General features: G+C 38.4%; 1 protein-coding gene across 5 annotated transcripts in view; it reads right to left on the bottom strand.

The window, feature by feature from the left end:
* Positions 1 to 20,159, bottom strand: part of LOC136878810 (uncharacterized) — a 648,211-nt gene that overhangs the window by 58,503 nt on the left and 569,549 nt on the right. For all 5 annotated transcript variants that reach the window (XM_067152303.2, XM_067152306.2, XM_067152305.2 and 2 more), the window contains 2 exons: positions 3,484 to 3,604; positions 106 to 228 (listed from right to left, as the gene is read on the bottom strand). In XM_067152303.2, coding sequence (XP_067008404.2) covers positions 106 to 228; positions 3,484 to 3,604 — 244 coding nt within the window. The remainder of the gene's footprint in view (positions 1 to 105; positions 229 to 3,483; positions 3,605 to 20,159) is intronic.

Genomic DNA, 20,159 nt, shown 5'->3' with positions numbered 1-20,159 from the left:
ACTTAAGAAAGGCACAAAAGCAGAGCTAGCAGAGGACCACAGCAAGCAATGCCAGAGAGTTGGAAACAACTGATAGTACACCATGTTTATTACCGAACCACATACCTGCTGTAAATGGCGCATTAACTTCAGCAACATTGTCTTGTGATTGACGATGTCCTGACATATGGAGTGATAGGTGTGACGGTCGAGATAAACACCACCATCTTCACACTCTGTGCCAGACAGCTGCAACAAACACAAACAACAATACTCAAAGATACATTGAAGTTATCTTACATAACTTGCAGGTAATTTGACTTGTGTTATAGGTAATATGTCTCAAATGATCTTCATGTGTCTTATGGTTAGTGAGCAAGACAAGAACAGTGCCACTGGTCTTGCATGGAAATTGTGACGAAAGAAAAGGTTCTGACAATTCAAAATTCTGACCGATTGAGATTGCAGAATTATGAGAGGGTACAATCAATGGCCACCACCAGACAGCAGAAGGGGCATTTATTTTTAATGCACTATTGAAAAAAAGGGGCAAGTTGGCCATGCAGTTAGGGGGGTGCAGCTGTGAACTTGCATCCATCTGGGAGATAGTGAGTTTGAACCCTACTGTCTGCAGCCCTGAAGATGTTTTTCCGTGGATTCACATTTTCACACCAGGCAAATGCTATGGTTGTACCTTAATTTGGGGCACAGTCACTTCCTTCTCACTCCTAGGCCTTTCCTATCCCATCATCGCCATAAGACCTGTTTGTGTCGCTGCAACGTACAGCAAATCGTAAAAAAAAAAAAAAAAAAGAAAAGCCTAATGACATCAGAGTCCACCAACTCTGATATTCTTCAAGAGCAGCGGTGCAAGCCACACATCATGAAGACTAATAAAGCTTGGAGGTTCCTTTTGGACACTGCAGCAGTAGAAATCTGTTGTGGAATGAGAAGTCGCAGTTCACTCTGAGGACTCCAACTGGGAGATAATATAACTCAGGTATTCAAGTTGGTCACCCACTCTAATCTTATCATGATATTCAATGTTTTAGGTTCCTTCTCAGCCAATATCACCTTTATCTTGAAAATCAAGTTATATACAGAGATGGATCACATAACAGGGCGAAGATAATGGCAGGTCAGTGTGGAAAGAGGGAGACAAAGACAAACATGAAGAAAAGAAAGGACAAGGACATTTTCCATATCTTCACAAACTGCCAACTTAGAATATATAGGCTCTCCCCTCATCGACCCCAGTTACACTACATCCATCTATTCTCAGCACCCACCGAGCTTGCTTCTGCTGCTTCACCAGGAGGGCAAGCATCAACATACATTGAGGGGACATCTTTACATATCTTCAATCCTGATGAGGGAAGTGTAGGATAAGAAGAAAACCAGATAAGTATAGGAAAAAGGGAAGAAACATATGATAAATACAGGTGGTAAATGATTAGGAACACAGGGCAAACATGAATGGTCAAAGGGATCCCAAAAAACAGTATTGGAAAGGAACAAACAAGTGTCAAATCAAGTCAGAGAGAGAAAGAAACATGAAAAGGAACATATAATGTATGTTTCTGACACGATTAAATAACCAGGATCGAAGCTGCCAACTTTATCACAAGGATAGCGCTCTACCATCTGAGCTACTCAGTCTGCAAAAAAATAGAACAAGATCTTTATATCACTTGATCAATGGCATACAAGGAATAGCAGGAGGAGACTAAAAGGTGGCAAAAAATTAAAAAAAATGAAGTGCTATAAAAATAAACTATGTCAATATTTTACCAAGAAATTCTCAAGGCTCTGAAAGAAGGTGATGTCAAATGATTTAGCTGCCTGATAATGATACCGTTTTAACCTCTCAGGCTGGTTTGACATACATGTGTACCGACCCGGCAATCGTATCTCAGGGGCGGTTTAAGGTACACATATACACACCCTACTAGCTGCTGCAAGAAATAAATTTCATAATAAATCCGTATTGTTGGCCTCAATAAGAAATAAGGTTTAATTGATTGAGTGACTCCACCTTTTACAATACAATATTCTCTTTTATTTTAAGAAAATGGGACTTTTATCATCCAATAATTGGTTTTTAAGACTTACACGGACTGTGTTTTTTAAAAATCTGTGTTTAAATGTTGACAGATTGAGTCACCTTGACTCTCCAACACTTTAATATATGTCATTGTTTTTTAGTAATAAGATTATCATGTGTTTTTACCATAATAGCTTAGGCTGAAGATGTCTCACAATAGAAGACACGAAACATATTCCTTTACTTAAAATAAAATGAAGGAGAATATTGTATTGTAAAAAGGTGGAGTCAATTAATTAGACCTTTAGGAAAATTTCACTTCCCTGCCATCTCTTGTCTGTCCATGCAAACTATTAGCACAGTTAGAAGCATAAGGTGTGTGCCTTGGAGTGAACCTCGGGTGTCGTTGGGTAGAGCATAGCAGAAATGCACTTTGCCGTCCTATGGTCAGCTGACAGTGACCGGCACTGCAGGTAAGCCACATTACACTTGTCTGAGAGAAGTTTCGTTTAGAAGTTTAGGGTGTTAGTTATGAACAACTTCAGTGGTCACGGACACTTGTTGATTGACGATTCGTGCCTACAAAAATCCCATTTACGACTGAATCTAATCCAACTTAAGTATCTTATATACTACACAGTGCATAGAATCCCCCAATTTGAGCATCTAATCTACTGACTAGACTCGATAAAATCTCTGATACAAACAAACAAACAAACAAACAACTTTCACCTGCTCCATCAGCTGGCCAGACTGTCCGTCAATCCATCAACAAAGTAACTCATGGAGAGGCACTTCATAAAAAAAAATCCCTCTGATTGAGAAGAGAAAATCACAGAGAAGATGTGTGGTTTGCACAAAGATTAAGAAGAGCATTTATTGGTGTCCTCACTGCGACATGGGCCTGTTTTTTTGAAACTTTCTTCAAATCACTCCACACTCAACTTGATTTCTAAGAGTGTGTGTTATTCACGTGGAATAATCAATTTCCTAATCATTAAATATAATGATGTGATTGTTTGCCGGCACATGTGGACGAGAACGGTATAAAATTTTAACAAGACTGAATGAGTAGTTTAGAAGATATTTCACTGTCTGTGTTATGTAAAATTGTGGTAAATTGCTAGAATTAGTTACCACTGTAGGGGTACTATATAGTCAGTGAATGTTTTTTTACAAGGTGCTTTATGTTGCATCAACACAGATACGTCTTATGGCGACGATGGGGCAGGAAAGGGCTAGGAGTGGGAAGAAGCGGCCGAGACCTTAATTAAGGTACAGCTCCAGCATTTTCCTGGTGTGAAAATGGGAAACCACGGAAAACCATCTTCAGGACTGCCAACAGTGGGGTTTGAACTCCTCATCTCCCGAATACTGGATACTGGCTGCACTTAAGCAACTGCAGCTATCGAGCTTGGTCAGTGAATATTACCAGCCTGAAGGGCTAAAGACTAGCTTACCTGTCGAGGAGGTTTTAAGGGACTGCCACCAACTATGCGAGGTTTGGCTTCCACAGAGCGGATGGAGTCTGGAGTGCTACTAGCCCGGGACCGCAACAGTCGGGAACGGTTTGTCACCAGCCTGCAAAATGTATGGAGAAAACTTGTTTTAACAAACTGAATGCTTCATTATCAAGCATATTAAATACATACTATTATAACATAAAATTTGTATAATTTCTTCATCATAACATTCTCCAGATTTTAGCAATTTTAAAAATATAGGTATAACAGTAACATTTTCTAAACGCTTGTAACTTTTCCATGTTCTTTTTTAGAAATTTTAGAGTTAATTAATCCTTTATTAAACACAACAGATAAATAAATAAACAAACAAACAAATAACACATGCCATGTTCGATGTAGTAAATATGAATCCACAAATGAGAAGAACTTCAAACTGAACACTTCACTATCAAGCATATTCATTTAAAAAAATATAAGTTCTTCACCATAATCATTTTAAATGTTTCTTCAAAATGCTGACATTATAACAGCAGTAGAAAAGTGAAATGAATATTAGGTCTTTAAATCAGGGCTGCTTCTTTGTAAAAATATCACCAGCATTTTGAAACCTAAACATTTTACAGCCAAGTACCAAGATTATGCATTACTAAAATTGTACAAATAGTACAGAAAAAATCTTCCTGACTGACATGTTCATACACTTCTTTTCCCCCCTCCACCCATTTCAAATATATTTAATTTTTAATGGTAGGCATGCAATCAAGTAGCAATTTACTTCGTGTGCCACCATGACCTCCACCACTATGGCTCTGTGAGAATCTAACCTACATTATCTTGTTAAAACATGGCATAGGGTTGGTAGGTAGTAAAATTAAATTATTTATTGCTCTATAAAGAAGTCAATTAATGGTAGACTAGTATAAGAACAAGCATAAATAATGTTTAAAAAATTAATCCAAGTGGAAAAGTTAGGCACCTTCAAAACTCTAATCCAAAATCATCTGATTTATAATCAAAGTAACTAGGAGAAACATCAAACAAGCCAGCTTTCAACTTGCACATACAATGTCAATTTTTGAAGTGCAAAAAACTAAATACTACATTTTAAGTTCATTGCCATGTAACGTAGAAAGGTCTTTTCAGAAACTGAATAACGGTCTAAAAATTAATCTTGAATATTCTTTTGAGTAATTTCAAGTAATCCAGTATAAAAGCATTGGCTATTCCGAGGTTAAACTGCTGTACTAATATATCTAATAACACTCCAAAAATATATTTTAAAATTTACTTTTAATTATTCCTCTGTACTAATGTTTATGTATCATGGACTTGCAACGACATGCAGCGGGAAAATATGTTGATTATGCTGAGGAATTAGGTGATCAAGGTTTGGTTATTAGAGCCAATCAAATGCATTAATACTGACAATCAGGCTGTAGTTAGAATTGATGGAATAATGAATTCTTCATTTAAAGTAGTCAAGTTTCAAACTGTTCACTCTTGTCATTTTATTTACATCTATCATTCACTGAATGGTATTGAATGGCAAGGAGGGATTCAGTTTGGTGGAAATTCAGTAATCAGCTTAGCATGCTGATGACTTGATGTTAATGGCATTATGCATTGAAAACTTGCAATCTAATATCTTGGGACTATAAAAGAAATGCAAAAGCTATGATACGAAAATTAGCATTTTCAAAATTAAAATGTCAGTTTGGAAGAAACCAAAGAGAATAAACAGGTAGGAATTACAAAACTGGAACAGGTAGATCATTCCAAGGACTTAGCATGTGTATTAACCCATGATAGTGGTACAGCAAAGTTAAAATGAATTGAAGTGTAGCAAAGTTAATGCAGTGAGCTTGCAGTTGTGATAAACAGTTTACTTTTAATTATTCCTCTGTACAAATGTTTATGTATCATGGACTTGCAAAGACATGCAGCAGGAAAATATGTTTTTCATGCTGAGGAAGCAAGTTCTCAGGTGAAATTACACTTGTATCACTGTTTTTAGATCAAACTTGCTGTATAGGAGTGAAGGCTGGATGGATTCTGAATATCTTATTCATAAGCTACAGGTAACAGACATGAGTGTATCCAGAATTACTGCTGATACATACAGGTGAGAACAATAGCAAGGAGGTTGAGGAGATAACACCTAATTAAAACTGATGGATGAAGTTGTACATATGAACTGCTTTTGGTTATGAAAGATGAATGGCAGAGGAAAGGTTACGGGTACCAATACTAGCGAAGAAACAGAATTGGCCGTGGAGGGCGGAGACAAATCTCAGAATTAATGGGTATTTTGTTTTTAATTATTTCATGGTATGAGGTATAGAAATATACAAGTCCACAGAGCTAGATGCAGATAGAAGACCGTGGAATCTGGTATATTCCTAGTATTTCAGTACCTTCAATGACCTACTACAGTAGATGTAATAGATGAGATTACCCCATTCCTCCCAAATATCCTTTCTTACTAGGATCATTAGCATAAGAACTGAGCAGTTTAAAAAAAAGTCTTTAACCATCTCTTGTATATAACCAAAGATGTCCTTTAAAACAAACAAATAGGCACAAATAATGTAGATCTCGCAGGCATACAGCCTAACCTGATCATTTACTGGGTGTATCAGGTGACAAGCACTCGGTAATTTAGGGTGCGGTACTGTTCTTTCACTATGTAACAATTTTGGCACCAATCTGTAATTCGATGCCCAAATGTTACATTATTACAAAGAAAAGTAATTCCATGAATACAATTTCAGTGGATGATAACGTTATCTACGAGAGTGATTTGACGACGATACAGAGATTTCTAGTAGTTTTTTACGTTCCTCTATTTCCTTGTCAAAGTAAATGATGGTGCATTATATGAAACTAATTGGCAGAAGGCAATTTAAACCTTACGTCGATTGTTCATATATATATCCAACACAAAATAATATGAAATGCAGGAGAAAATTAATTTTTCATGTTGAGATCTCCCGCTGTAGGGGAGTCCATAGTTTCTTCAAGGAACAGGCTTAACATACAGGTTCCATGCTCATAGGTCACACTAGGCTAAGTTGACTAGTTTTGTTAGCATTGCGTTCTACAAATGCAGTCTCTCATTTAGAGTAGAACAAGTCAGGTCTTACCATTGGACCGTGGTAGTGGCAGACATCCTCTTCTCTAAGTCTCATTAACAATAACTCCAGCGGTAATCTCCTCCTCAATTAAGTGTGGCTGAATCAAAATATAAATGCCACAACAAACATCTGAATTCATAGCAAAGAGAAGATGGAAGCTCTATAAAGAAACCTAACTAAATATGTTTTAGTCTTAACTAGAGAGTTTAAAATGGGCAAGTCGCAATTTCACTGCTCCAACAATCAACAAAGATGTAGTGTCACAGCATATCACAGATATTAGCAATTAAAATATCTGACTAAGTCGCACTGGCTCTGCCAGATCCACCCGCGCTTGTGGGGAAATCAATAAGCCGGCCGACTGTCTATGAAAAGCAATGAAAATGGGGAGAAGGAGAATCTGTCTGCGCAGCTGTGCGCAGCATGTGATGTGCTGACCTTGATGTTCTCTCGGGTATCCCTCGCCCTCTGCAGCAGGACCGGCTAATAGACGGCGAACTGGGTGCTGAAGACGTTGGTGGTGCCGGCGGCGACGGCTGAAGCTCCTCGTATTTCTTTCGTCTAGCACCGCCATTGACAGCAGAAGATGACGACGATGTCGAAGGATGTATACTACTTGTTGTTGTCTTCAGCATCGGTGTTTAACACGTCCTACTTGAGTGTTCGTATGAAGTCACACGCAGCAATTGTTCGGTCACACATCACGTTCCTCTACGTCACACGACAAATAATTACGGATGGTGGGGGATCTTCGCTCGTCCAGCGAAGCAATCTGATTTTCATTGTCAGAACGAGAAGCACCAGCAACCCTGAGAACGACGACACTGCGAGCATGGAGACGACCTCAGCGAGGCGGCTACATGACACGGCACTAGAGTGAGACGCAGAGCGGAGGCGCGCGTCGTTCCTCGCACAGCTCGTCGATATCTGCGCTACCTCGCTCACCCCTCCTCCCAAGCCCGTCAAAACCTTCGCTCAACTCTGTTCGCTTGAAGGAAACCATATCATCAGTCTCGGAAGCCGTACTACAACAACGTGGACTCTGCACGTGTCAGACTTCCCGGATATACTTGGACAGGATTAAGGTTACCCCTTCCGAAGCCTTTTAATTGAATCGACTTTTTAGTCACAAACTCACGACTCTGGAATACAAACAGGGGAGATTAAAGACCTAACGCAGTAATGCGAATTTTGTTTAAACTCAACCTTACAGGCGCAGTCAATTAGCCGTCATCCCGTTCCCAAGATAGCGAGTTTGATCCCGGCTGGCAACGAAACTGGTTCTATTGGACCGTACAGATTTCACGGAAATTTGGCCGAATGATCAATTAGTTTTCTAAATGCAATGGTGACAATCATTTTGCCGTAAAATTAACGGTAGTGTTATAATTGCTGAAGGATGGAGGACTCGGATCACGTAACTAATGACCTTGCGTAGCCTATGAACTGTAGAAATATACCGATAATTCTATTTGAAAATTACATAAAACACTTTAATGAAAATGACATTAACATGAACAAAATTGCACGCTATACAAACGTATTTTACTAACATCTACAATACCAAACAAAAGTATCAAAATTTTTGGATTTTAATACTCCTGTATTGTTTGAAATCCTTCTCATAAATAAACGTGGATGTTATTGATATAAGCCTAGCAATAATAATAATAATAATAATAATAATAATAATAATTAACGAGGAAACTGTCAAAGTTCTGTTTAGAATAATCCATTTCGTTGTCATTCTGTGGACAGCCTATGTAACGAAGAGAGGCGTACCGATGTTCTGATATTTCCTATTAAGTTTCATTGCGATCGGTCTGATGAAACCCAAACAGTTCTCTTGTGAGATCGATGACATTTGAAGGCAGTTTAAATGCCAAAACTTCGTACTGTTGGCTCCTGGCATGTTAAAGATCTTCAGCGCGACACAATTCTGACACGTTAAAATCTATAGCAATTAATGGAACGAAAAAAAAAAAAACAACTACAATTACTGTTTGGAATTAACATGACCGTCTGCACTACTGAAACAGTAATATTTGTTATAGAAATATTGTCGCCGAGCTGAGTGGCTCAGACGGGCATCGATCCCGCCGTCATACGTCAGCCTTGTCCAGTATGTTCCAGCAAAAGGGCAAAAGATCTTCATATGTCGACACCCCGAACAAATAGCATTAAAAAAAAATAGTTCAGCGAAGAGGGCTCACTCGTTCTAACCACGAAGTCGATGATTCTTTTTCCAACTTGCATCCTCATCTGTAATACAGAGTAGCTATGTTTGTACATTTATTTTCGTGCATAAGAAAGATTATTCGCCGTATACTTCCATTTCACTGCAATGAACGATTATGAGTTCTGCCTTTTGATCTAGGTGGAAAATAATAATAATAATAATAATAATAATAATAATAATAATAATAATAGATACAATAAAAGAACGGTATCTTACAGAGCAAAGATCAGATACTATACCGTGGTTATCAAGCCAGAGGAACTTCCCAGTTCAGAATGTCTCGTACTGAATAAGAAAGGGGAAGAAGAGAAGAAAGAAAGAAAAATCTTGAGAAAGATCTATACAGACAGAGAAGATCACAGATACCATACGTAAGAGGAGACGGGACACCTCACAAGAATGAACGACAGTGGACTAACAAAGAAAACCTTTAATGACATCATCAAATTAAAGGAAACTACTAAATGGGTAGAAGAAACAATAAGACATTGAAGAAGATGGCATCCATCCAAAAGAAATCTTTAATAGAGATATGTTTCGAGCTAAAATTGATAAATTTAAGGAGTTCGAGGAAAAACAAAATGAAAAGTCCAAGAACATGTAGTCAGACGAGAGGAAGAGGAACCACTGTGAAATGATGAAGTTCTGGGAGAAGAAAAAAGGATTAACCAGCAAGTCAATTGTTTACCATGGTCCGAAGTAGGACAAAATCGAAGAAATAATAATAATGCATTGGTTTTACATCCCACTAACTACGTTTACGGTTTTCAGAGAACATTTACATCACGAACGAACAGACAGACACGAACTCCGCAAATCAAATAAGGTCGAGGAAGTGTGCACTAATCCCCCTACCCGAATTCCGCAACTTGTCCTTCAAGTAGAAAAACGGGTGCGTCCGGCTAGCTTGTACCTGGCGGCAGAGAAGAGCACAGCAGTAGAGAACCTAGCGCCGAGAAAGTAAGGTTACTAAGTGCTGTTAGACGTTCAGGATAGTGATAGTGAAGATTGAAAACAGTGTAAAAGTAATGCATAGTGAAAGGAGTCAGACACTCCTATTTTTAAACTTCACATTCAGACATTATAGGAAAGTGAAATCTACTGGTGATCAGAGTTGGTGATACTCGAGGACGGATAACTGTAATTCCAAACTTTTAACACTGGGGAGTGATCATGTTTGTTTAGGCGCGTGGGAAATCTCACTCGTGATTCATCTTGAGAAGAGTACAGACAGGCTCTTACATTTGGCTATACTGACAAGAAAACCTAAGAACGACTTCCAGAAGAAAATTGTGCAATGAAAAAAATGCTGAAATGGACAGACTGAACTTCTTGAAATGTGTTTCGTACAAAGTTTAAATGTTGTCGTTAGCTTAAAAATATCTTCTGAATGAAAGTACCTGCAAGTTTCGTACAAACACTAAATGTGATCGTCAACTTAAAAATAATTTCTGAATAAAAAGTACTTGCAATTAAAGCTCGTTATTATATGGCTTACTGATGAGTTTTGCGGGGAATGGCCAAGAGAAAATCACAGGTCTGCTGCTAGGTGCGGAGTTCGTGCACCGGCGGTAAGGGCAGTTTTGGACAAGTTGCGGAGTTGGGTGTTGAGCAGGTAAAAGTAGCGCACATCACTACCACCGGTTAATAAGCTCGCAGTGAGGTATTTAAGGTAGTAAAACAGGACCATGAACCAGAAGTATTGCAACTTCAGTCTTTTGACTGCAGGTATGTCCGTCCGCCTCCGTAGCGTACCAGTTAGCACTATTAGTTGCCGTCCTCGGGGGCCCGGGTTCGATTTTCGGTACTGCCAAAAATTTAAGAATAGCAGGAGGGCTGGTATGTGGTTGAAATGGAACATGCAGCTCACCTCCATGGGGAGTGTGTCTGAAAAGAGCTGCACCACCTCGGGATGAGGAGACGAGTTTACACTTTTTACGCAGGTATGATGCGGATCCTGGTTTTCCAGAGCTCCAATACTTCGACGCTGCAAGCGTATTGTAGGCCTATACCGAGTGTACGAAGATAGATCCATACTTTAAACGTTTATAACCTTCTGCAGACCAACAGAGATGGGCTTTAAGAAATGATATTTCTTAACTTTCGGACATTTTTCAAATGTTCTGTGTGATACCTGAGACAAAAGGTCAGCTTCAACTGTAGTAATGACCTTGGAAAGGTGACCGCAAGGAAAATTTGCATGCAGTGGAGCTGATGATAAAAGCCGATCGCGTGTCGTCTACTCGCCATAAAGGAGGTCGAGGCGCATTAAATGTAATGAATGCTTGAAGAGGTGTATAAATAATTATAAAGCAAGACCATCAACTACCCTGTCCATCACTCCAACTCGTTTACGAATGTGCAGAATGGCGTTAGGTTACCTTGTATCCCCGTAACTTGTAGTGAATAATAAATAAATAATGCCTTGCATTTGCAGACGACTTAATTCGCGACATCCCAACAGCCCAAAAACAGATCGAACTCGTGAAAGAAACAACGGAGAAAGTCGGTCTCCAGGGATCTTTCGAAGAAACACAATATTCTACTTCACCAGCAATAAACAAGCACCGAAATATATGCAAACAAAGTATGGCAAAATCAAGCACATTCCACAATGTAAATACCTAGGTGAAACTATTCAGGAACAAAAGCCAACGAAAACAGATGCCCCCCAAAAAGGAATATCGACTCACTATAAACATCTCGAACAAAATATAATATTCCGAACACACAAGACTAAGACTATACGGTCATTAAACCAGAACGTTTCTACAGATCGGAAGCACTAATTTTCAACAGGAAAGCACACATCGAAAACATTGAGGAACATCGGAGAAATGAAAAAAAGATCTTAAAATGACACACAAGAAGACACCCAAACCAGAGAGATTCTTAGATTCAAAATTCACTGATGGTGAGCTGAATAAGAGGACAGATAGAAGAAGAGAGCGGAACAACTTGGACCGAAGAGAGAAGCAGCCCACAGCAAAAGCATGAAATAAATATGGGCACAAAGGAAGGCAAACGCCCATGAGCACTTTTAGTAGTCCAAAATGGACTCATTCGTTAATAATAATAATGATAATAATAATAATAATAATAATAATAATAATAATAATAATAATAATAATAATAATAAAAATGCGCATTTAACGTCCCTTCAGTCCTAAAGAGACATCGGAGTGGCGGAGTTATGACCTGAAAGGGGTTCTTTGGCATACTAGTAAATCTGCTGTCAAGCACAGCTCTTATCACATTAAAGCAGTCTCAAATGGTAAAAGAATAGGGAAGGATTCAATCAATCTACCTTGATCATAGGAGGCGAGTGCCTAATCAACGCTACGCAGCCGGTTGTTCGAGGTTTGATATTGCACCTTCGACACAGGAGTTATACGCTGCCTATGATGCCAACAGCCAGTCGATATAAAATTAGATTTCCTAATCAAGAGATTCTTAAATTAAACCATATTTTCAATAAGAAAGCAGACTGAACAGTCCTAGATGCAAGCTGAATTTGATGGCATTTCACCGACCGAGTATCCCAGAATTGCTTAACGTTTCTTTTTTTCTTTCTGAAAACTCTTCAAGAACAAATCTCAATAATGGTAGTAAGAAATAACTTTCGGTGATAGTGTTGAATGAATTTATCGCATGATTCATGATAACTGAGAATGAAGTGAACAAACCAATAATCTAACCTCGTACACCAAAAGGAAATTCACTGAAATGTTTCCAATACACTCCAATACTCTCCTCTACTCGTGAATAAACTACAGAAAGTGAACTAGAGTAGCTTGTATGAAGTCTCCGTACTCTCCACAAAAAGCAGTAACAGCGTGCAGTCGGGTTATGCGTGATATGCGTCAGTGCTACGCACCCCTTCGCCCTCATAATTACTAGGTGCTGACAATTCCTGATCGAACCAGTGAGTACACATTACAATATGCCAAGGTACTAACTAACGTCGCTTATTTACTTTTCTCTTTCCTGCCTTTCCTTATTCTCTTCCGATCCAATTGCCCCCAACCCTCCCCAATTTCTTGGAAGAGGTGGGAGGGGATGCCGATCTCCACCACCGTCACAGTAAATACCTCTCTAAATAACGCGTTAACTTCACCACAGAACCTGATAGTGTTAGCTCCACTACATTCGCACACTGTCAAGTCGGCAATCATATGATAGTAAAGAAAGAGCTCTGTATAATTTTGTGAAGAAGGCTTCATATGAAAACGGAATTTCGGAGAGAAAGTCTAATGTTATATTATAATGTATGTTCAAGATAATGTATCATTCTGTACAAATAACCAATACTTTTATGGTATTTTAATTGTAATAACGCGTGTTCACGACAAAAAATATTTCGGAAGAATTCGCCGTTATTTTCTACAAATGAAGGGCCGAGGGGAAAAACGATGAGAGTCATTAAAATAAAATAAAAAAATGAGTTATTAGTCCCAGTCGGTTGCTATGGTGATGCTTTACCTTCCTACAATACTAGCACGAGGAAAACTTATGACAGTTAATAGATATGAGCAGATAGAAATTTGCCACAAGGGGGAAAAGTGATGAGAGTCAAGCTGCCAGGTGGCAAGACTGATGAGGGTCAGGCAGCCGCTCCCATAATTCCTGGCTGTTTTGTTGTTTATGTGTTAAGTGTTTTGTTTTGAGGTTATCTTCATTTAGTGAGTTGTCTTTTCTCAGTGCGTTTTACTTATCATTACGACTTATGGGATTCGTGTTAAGTGTTTTTAAAAATGGAATCTAATGTCGAAGAAAGTTGTTGCAACCCTAAAAATAAACCTAAACTAGGAAGTTGTTGCAACCCTAAAAATAAACCTAAACTAGGAAGCATGACTGATGTAAAGAAGAAGTTGCTGGCACAAAGCCATGAGCTAGGACCAAACTGTCACTGTTCTAGGTTAAAATGTTTTGATGTAGTCGATGCAAGTTTAACAGCACTGGAAACATATCTCGGAGGCCTCATTACAACATCATTGGTAAAACAGAGACGGCCTCTTAAAGATGAGCCCTTAAATCATTCCTATTCCTACAGTTACAAAGTAAGATGCGTGAAAGATGGGTCTGTTATTGAGGTGCCTATTTGTTACAAGGCATTTTTGTCGCTTTTTGGGATTACGCCAAGGCGTGTCCAAACCCTGCAATTAATGTTGGTAAATGAAGGGCACATTACAAAAAATGCACGAGGTTCTCATGATAATAGGCCTAATGAAGTAACAGACGAGACCAAAGGCAAAATCCATGAGAATATTTCCTCTCTGAAAGGTCGTAAGTCACAGGATAGTCTTTGCGATTCTAAGAAAGTATATCTGCCAGAAACACTTAACATAAAAAAGTTACATGCCATGTACTGTGTAAAATATCCTGACCACCCTACATCTTATGACACGTATAGATCGATTTTTAATACAAAGTATGATGATGATGATGATGCTTGTTGTTTTAAGGGGCCTAACATCGAAGGTCATCGGCCCCAATACAAAGTATAACAATGGTTTTGGGTATCCTCGTACTGACTCGTGCAGTACATGTGACGAATTTAGAGTAAAGGGACGAGACCTCCAAGTGAAAATTGACAACGTAAAAGAAGAAGACACTAAAACTGTACAAGATGAAATGAAACAAATCAAAATTACCCATGAACTTCATTTAAAGAAAGCTGAATATTCTTTATGAATGTAAAACACTTCCCAAAAATCTGAAAGTATAGAGGCAATATGTATGGACTTCCAAAAAAACTTACATGCCCATAACATATCAACGAATGATGTTTACTATACAAGGCAACTGTCTATCTTTTCAACATCCATGTTCTGAGTACTCAGCAAAGTGTTTTTTTACACTTATGATGAGACCCGAGGGGAAAAAAAAAAGAGCAGATGAAGTAACACCCATGCTCAACCACTTTATTGCGAATATTTTGAAACCTGAAGTGAGGAATTTGGCTATTTTCTGTGACTCCTGAGCAGGCCAAAATAAAAACTTCACTGTGTTTAGGTAGGTCTACTATGCAGTGCATGTTTTGAAACGATTAGATTCAATAAGAATAAGTTTTCCTATCCGCGGACACTCCTGCATGGAGTGTGACCGCAATATGAGATTAATATACCAAAAGTCCTGCCGCAATATGAGATTAATATACCAAAAGTCCTATGTTGAAGTGCCTGATGATTGGGATAGAGTTATTCTGAGTGATAGGGCCAAACCAAGCCCTTTGGAGGTTGTAAAATACAATGACGACATTTTTAAAGGGTTTATAATTTTTTAAGAAGCTTAACTTTGAAAATAAGTGCCCTTTCAAATCCATACCTGTTAGGGAAATGCGTGTAAATAAGGATGAGCCTCAATTCATCTCAGAGTAGTACAACGGAGCATTTTCCAAAATTAACTTCATTGAAGCAAAACATGATCCAAACAAAAAACCTAAAGGAAGGAAACCATCCAAACCTCCCCGCAAACCCACTGAAATGACACCAGCCCTTGATATTCGACCTGAAGATATGTATAGGAGCCGCTTACCTGTATCTAATGCCAAGTTCGAGGATTTGCTGCAGCTTAAGAAGTTTATTTCTACCGAAGCACAATACTTCTATGAACGCATTATAACAACCGGTACCAATGTTCCTGTTGACAATGATGACGAAAGTGATGAAGATTTTTGGTAAGTTTATTGTCAACCTAACCAAACGTCGTCTAAACTATTGTGGCTTAATCTAAACTCTAGAAGAAAAAGTTGTAGCCTTGTGTTAAACATAATATTCTTGTGCAGCAGTAATCCCATGTTTATAGTTTTATGTTAAACTATTAACTTTTTGCTAGGCTGCACAGCTAAAAGTAGGCTAATGCTTATTTTTGTTAAGTGCAATGCGAAACATAGAAGCATGCCAAACTTAGGGCGAGGCCAACCGAAAATCTCAACTTGATGAAAACTTTGCTACGACATCTGAAGTATTGATTGATTGATTGAATGAATGATTGATTGAAATATTTCTGACTCAACTAATGACTCAATTTAAGACTCAACTGAACTTTAAAAGTGAAATTGAAAAGAGAACAATGTTTGAAAAACTTTAGTGAAATGACATCTTGGTTTGATAGTTTGTGTAAAATTGTCTACTGACTTTCATCGTTTATCTCTCTGGCAATTTGTATTAAGTGTAGCCTATTTCAAATTTTATAACATTTCGAAATTGAATTGTTTTAGAATAATGTTGTCAAGTACTTTTATTGTTCATTTACACTCTTACATTACTTATTGTTAACGGCTGTTTCAGAATAGAACGTTTTGAACTTTAAAATCGTTCTACTGAAAAACTAATCCTTTCTGACTATGATCGTTCTCCCCGCCCCCTCCCCCCGGCCCTTCAAATGTAGTAGTCTAACGAATAATTTTGATCACACCCTACGAAATTTTTTATTTCCAAATTATTCTATTCATCTACAAATTATATATATATATATATATTTTTTTTTTTTACACAAACAAGTTTAATAACATAGGCTATACGACATTTCGTAGTCTGGCGTACGTGGGGAACGCGAGAAGGGAAATCTTGATTATTCCGTGACGGAGCTGACAATTTCTTATACATTACGTATTAGGCTAACACTTTCCTAATCTACTGCCAGTCTCTATTTTCGTGGAGATTGTGTTCAAACACAGGTTGGACATTCACATTGTTAACTTCTAGGCCTTGTAGAGGGGACCAGTGGATACAGTTTGGAATAGCAGCCCCTGTTCTGAAACGTACATTTTCCATGCTAGATACATAATAACTTCTAATAAAGTGTTTAATCTCCCGTTTCTGCTGGGTGAAGGAGCGATTAAATCTTTGTATACAATTGACCTAAGAATGGTTACCTCGTTATACTTCCTCTTAAAACAAAAATCACCACCTCCAGCATCACCTTAAGTTTACCTGTACTGGTATGCAATCGGGTGGACATCGACATTATTACCAAATTAGTGAATGTTGGTTTGTTTACGAAGAAAACATATTGATGTGACAAAATGTATGTGTCCTTATTTTTTCAACAAATGTTTGTATGTATGTTTGTTTGTTTGTTAGAAACGTAATTAACTGAGTCACAACTAATCAAATTACTGTCAATCCTTCACACAACAGAAGCACGAGATTTGAACAGTTAGAAACTCTTGTGCCTGTAGCACGAAAACGTTACTTTCCTGTACATGGGTTCCTATACAAAACGTATCTGCACAGTCCCCTCTACAATACCTAGGAGTTTGTAATGGGAATTTTCGAACATCTTGCATCATAGCCCTTAATCATAGTAGGCATCGAGGGATAGTTTTTTTTTTTAAACTAGTAATTCTCTTTACGTTACCAAGAAAGCTGAGTGAAGATTTAGTTGACAATATCGTAGGTTAGCTCTGAAAACAATGAACTTAATATAGGGACAGAATACACCTACTCGTTCATACAGAGTCACGAAGAGCCACTTCGAAACTCCAAGTGCTTGCATGTTGGAATGCGAACAGGCTATAAATACACAGCACGGTACTGTACATCGGTTAAGGTAAGTGGATGGATCAATAACAGAAATATTTAGGGGAAACAAGCCATGCCCATTAGCACGATACACAAGGGATGCATCGAATTGTGGTCAGGAGCCAATTCTGCATCAGCGGCACGTTTCTAACACGAACATCGCTTTAAAAAATACCATTCAAGTACAGTCAGTTTTTTAATAACAGGCTCATCACGGTTAACAAGTTTCTCTGAAGTCAAATGCCATTCGTGGATTTTTATTAATATGACGAGGTAAGTCATACGAATGTTACTGTTCACGTAAAACCATACTAATGGTAATAATGCACAATTAAAAGTGAAATTCAGGTATTGTTTCCAGAAAATTGGGACATCTGATTACCATATTCTACGAGTCTATGAGACTTTAAAAAAATCTATTTGCAGGAAGTGCTGAAACACGAACATATCAGGCATTTTAAACAAAACAATCTCGTTTAAAAAAACTTCAGAAAATCAACATTGTTACCACATTGGACGGAAAACCATTGAAACGGAGTCACAATTCGAGTACACAGGATGCTGGTTAACACAGGAATGGGATTTGAATATAGAAATGAAAACCACGGAATCGCCACCGCAAAGAGTGCGTTTCTGAAATTAAAACATTTTGTGTGGAACAGTGACTTCGACTCGAAACTCGTCGGCGTGTCGTGTGTTACTGGTACTGCTTTACGGTATCGAAGTACGGACAGTAAAGTTGAGGAATCTATTCCTGGCCTTTAAAATGATGTGGATGGATGTGTCTCAATGCTGAAGGTACCAAGGATACACCACGTAAACAGCAAGGAGGTACTCCGTTGTAACGGGAAATCATGCGCTGTTTCAACCCTCGCGAAATGCAGGAAAGCAACCTATTTGTCAAATCTTCCGAAACAACTAATACAGCCCGAGACAACTAATTGCATCAGGTAAGAAAGCAGGGAAATGAGGACCTGCGCCAAACCTCCAAGAGGGGTTCGACATCCACGAAACGGCAACTCCGATACGGGAAACACAAAATAGGAAAACTTACTGCACGATTATTGCCAGCCTTCAGCGAGATGACGACACAGTAATACAATTTGCCTTACGTCGCACCGACACAAATAGGTCTTATGGCGACGATGGGATAGGGAGTGGGAAGAAAGCGACCGTGGCCTCAATTAAGGTACCGCCCAAACAATTGCCTGGTGTAAAAATGGGAAACCACGAAAAAAGGTAGGGCTGCCAACAGAGGGGTTCGAACGAAACAACACTGCAATTCTGTTTAGTTCCTTTCGAAAAATACAAACGTATCATAATATAATTTTCCGACAAAATGCAAATTACATTAGACCAACGCGATTTCTTCCACCAGTGCAGACACAAGAGGACAAACAAGTCTCTACAGGTCCATGCGTTGATGGCGTGAAGTTTCCTCATGGGTATCACTGTAAGTACCTAGGTATTAATATAATGAAATGTTTTTATTGAGGGTAATACCATTAACAAAGTTGTAAATAAAAGTTACAGATCTCTTCATATCGTTATAAGGATATTTAGGGGTTGTAGTAAAGATGTAAAGGACAGAGCACACAAATCTTTGGTAAGACCACAATTAGAGATGGTTCCAGTGTATAGGATCCTCGCCAGGATTACTTTATTAGAGAACTGGAAAAATCCCAAGAAAAGCAGCACGATTTGTTCTGGGTGATTTCCGACAAAAGAATAGCGTTACGAAACTGTTGCAAACTTAGGCTGGGAAGACTTGAGAGAAAGGAGACAAGGTGCTTTGCCGCAAACTCAACGTACTCTTATAATTATATTGTTAAAAATAGCTGGGTGGTTCGGACATAGTAGAAATATACCGATATTTATATAAAATACTTTATACCGAGAAAATCAAGTTTTTGAAAACACGAACAGAATGCCACCCTCCATAAGCGGTATGTTCCGAGCTGTCAGTGGAGAGATGGCTTGGAATGACATTGGTAGACGACTGCATTAGAGTGGTGTTTTTTAAAAATAGGAAAGATCACAATACGAAGATAAAGTTCGAATTCAAGAGGACAAAGTGGAGCAAATATTCATTTATAGGAAGAAGAGTTCGGGATTGGAATCATTTACCAAGTGAGATGTTCAATAAATTGCCAAATTCTTTGAAATTATTAAAGAAAAGACTTGGTAAACAACTGATAGGGAATCTGCCACCTCGGTGACTGCCGTATGTGCAGATAAGTGGTGAATGATTGATTGAAGCAGCACCTCGACAGAAATGTCAAAAATAAATGCTAGTTAGAGTATCACACACATGACTGCCGTTTTTGTTGGACTGAGATCGAGTACTGTAGATTAGAAAAAAATAACCTACCCAGATCACAGAATCAATATAAAAATCAATTCATTATGCCAACATGCAGTGGAGCGTGTGTATTAGGGGCATGTGTTAACATATCCTGGTAGACAACGTGACTCGTGAACAAACATCTGTTCGTGTGTCCTTGAGAATATACAACCGTACTTTTATACTTGACAGAATAAATATTCATATTCCGAGACATGTGCGTTCCCTTTTGCTTTGCTAAGCAAATTTCTTGCACTAAAGAGATTATCTTGCAATCTGATGACTGTCGTTGTTTAATAGGTTACTCTTAGAGCCTATCTCACTACCACTTTTATGATTTTGGGAGAAACCGAAATGGCGGAATTCCGTCCTGTAGAAGTTCTTTTACGTGCCAGTAAATCTATCGACACGAAGCTGGCGTATAT

Source organism: Anabrus simplex, chromosome 8, assembly GCF_040414725.1.
Source record: "Anabrus simplex isolate iqAnaSimp1 chromosome 8, ASM4041472v1, whole genome shotgun sequence".
Lineage (NCBI taxonomy): Eukaryota > Metazoa > Arthropoda > Insecta > Orthoptera > Tettigoniidae > Anabrus > Anabrus simplex.
The sequence above is the reverse complement of the archived record's forward strand: the minus strand, read 5'-3'. Positions and strand labels throughout refer to the sequence as shown.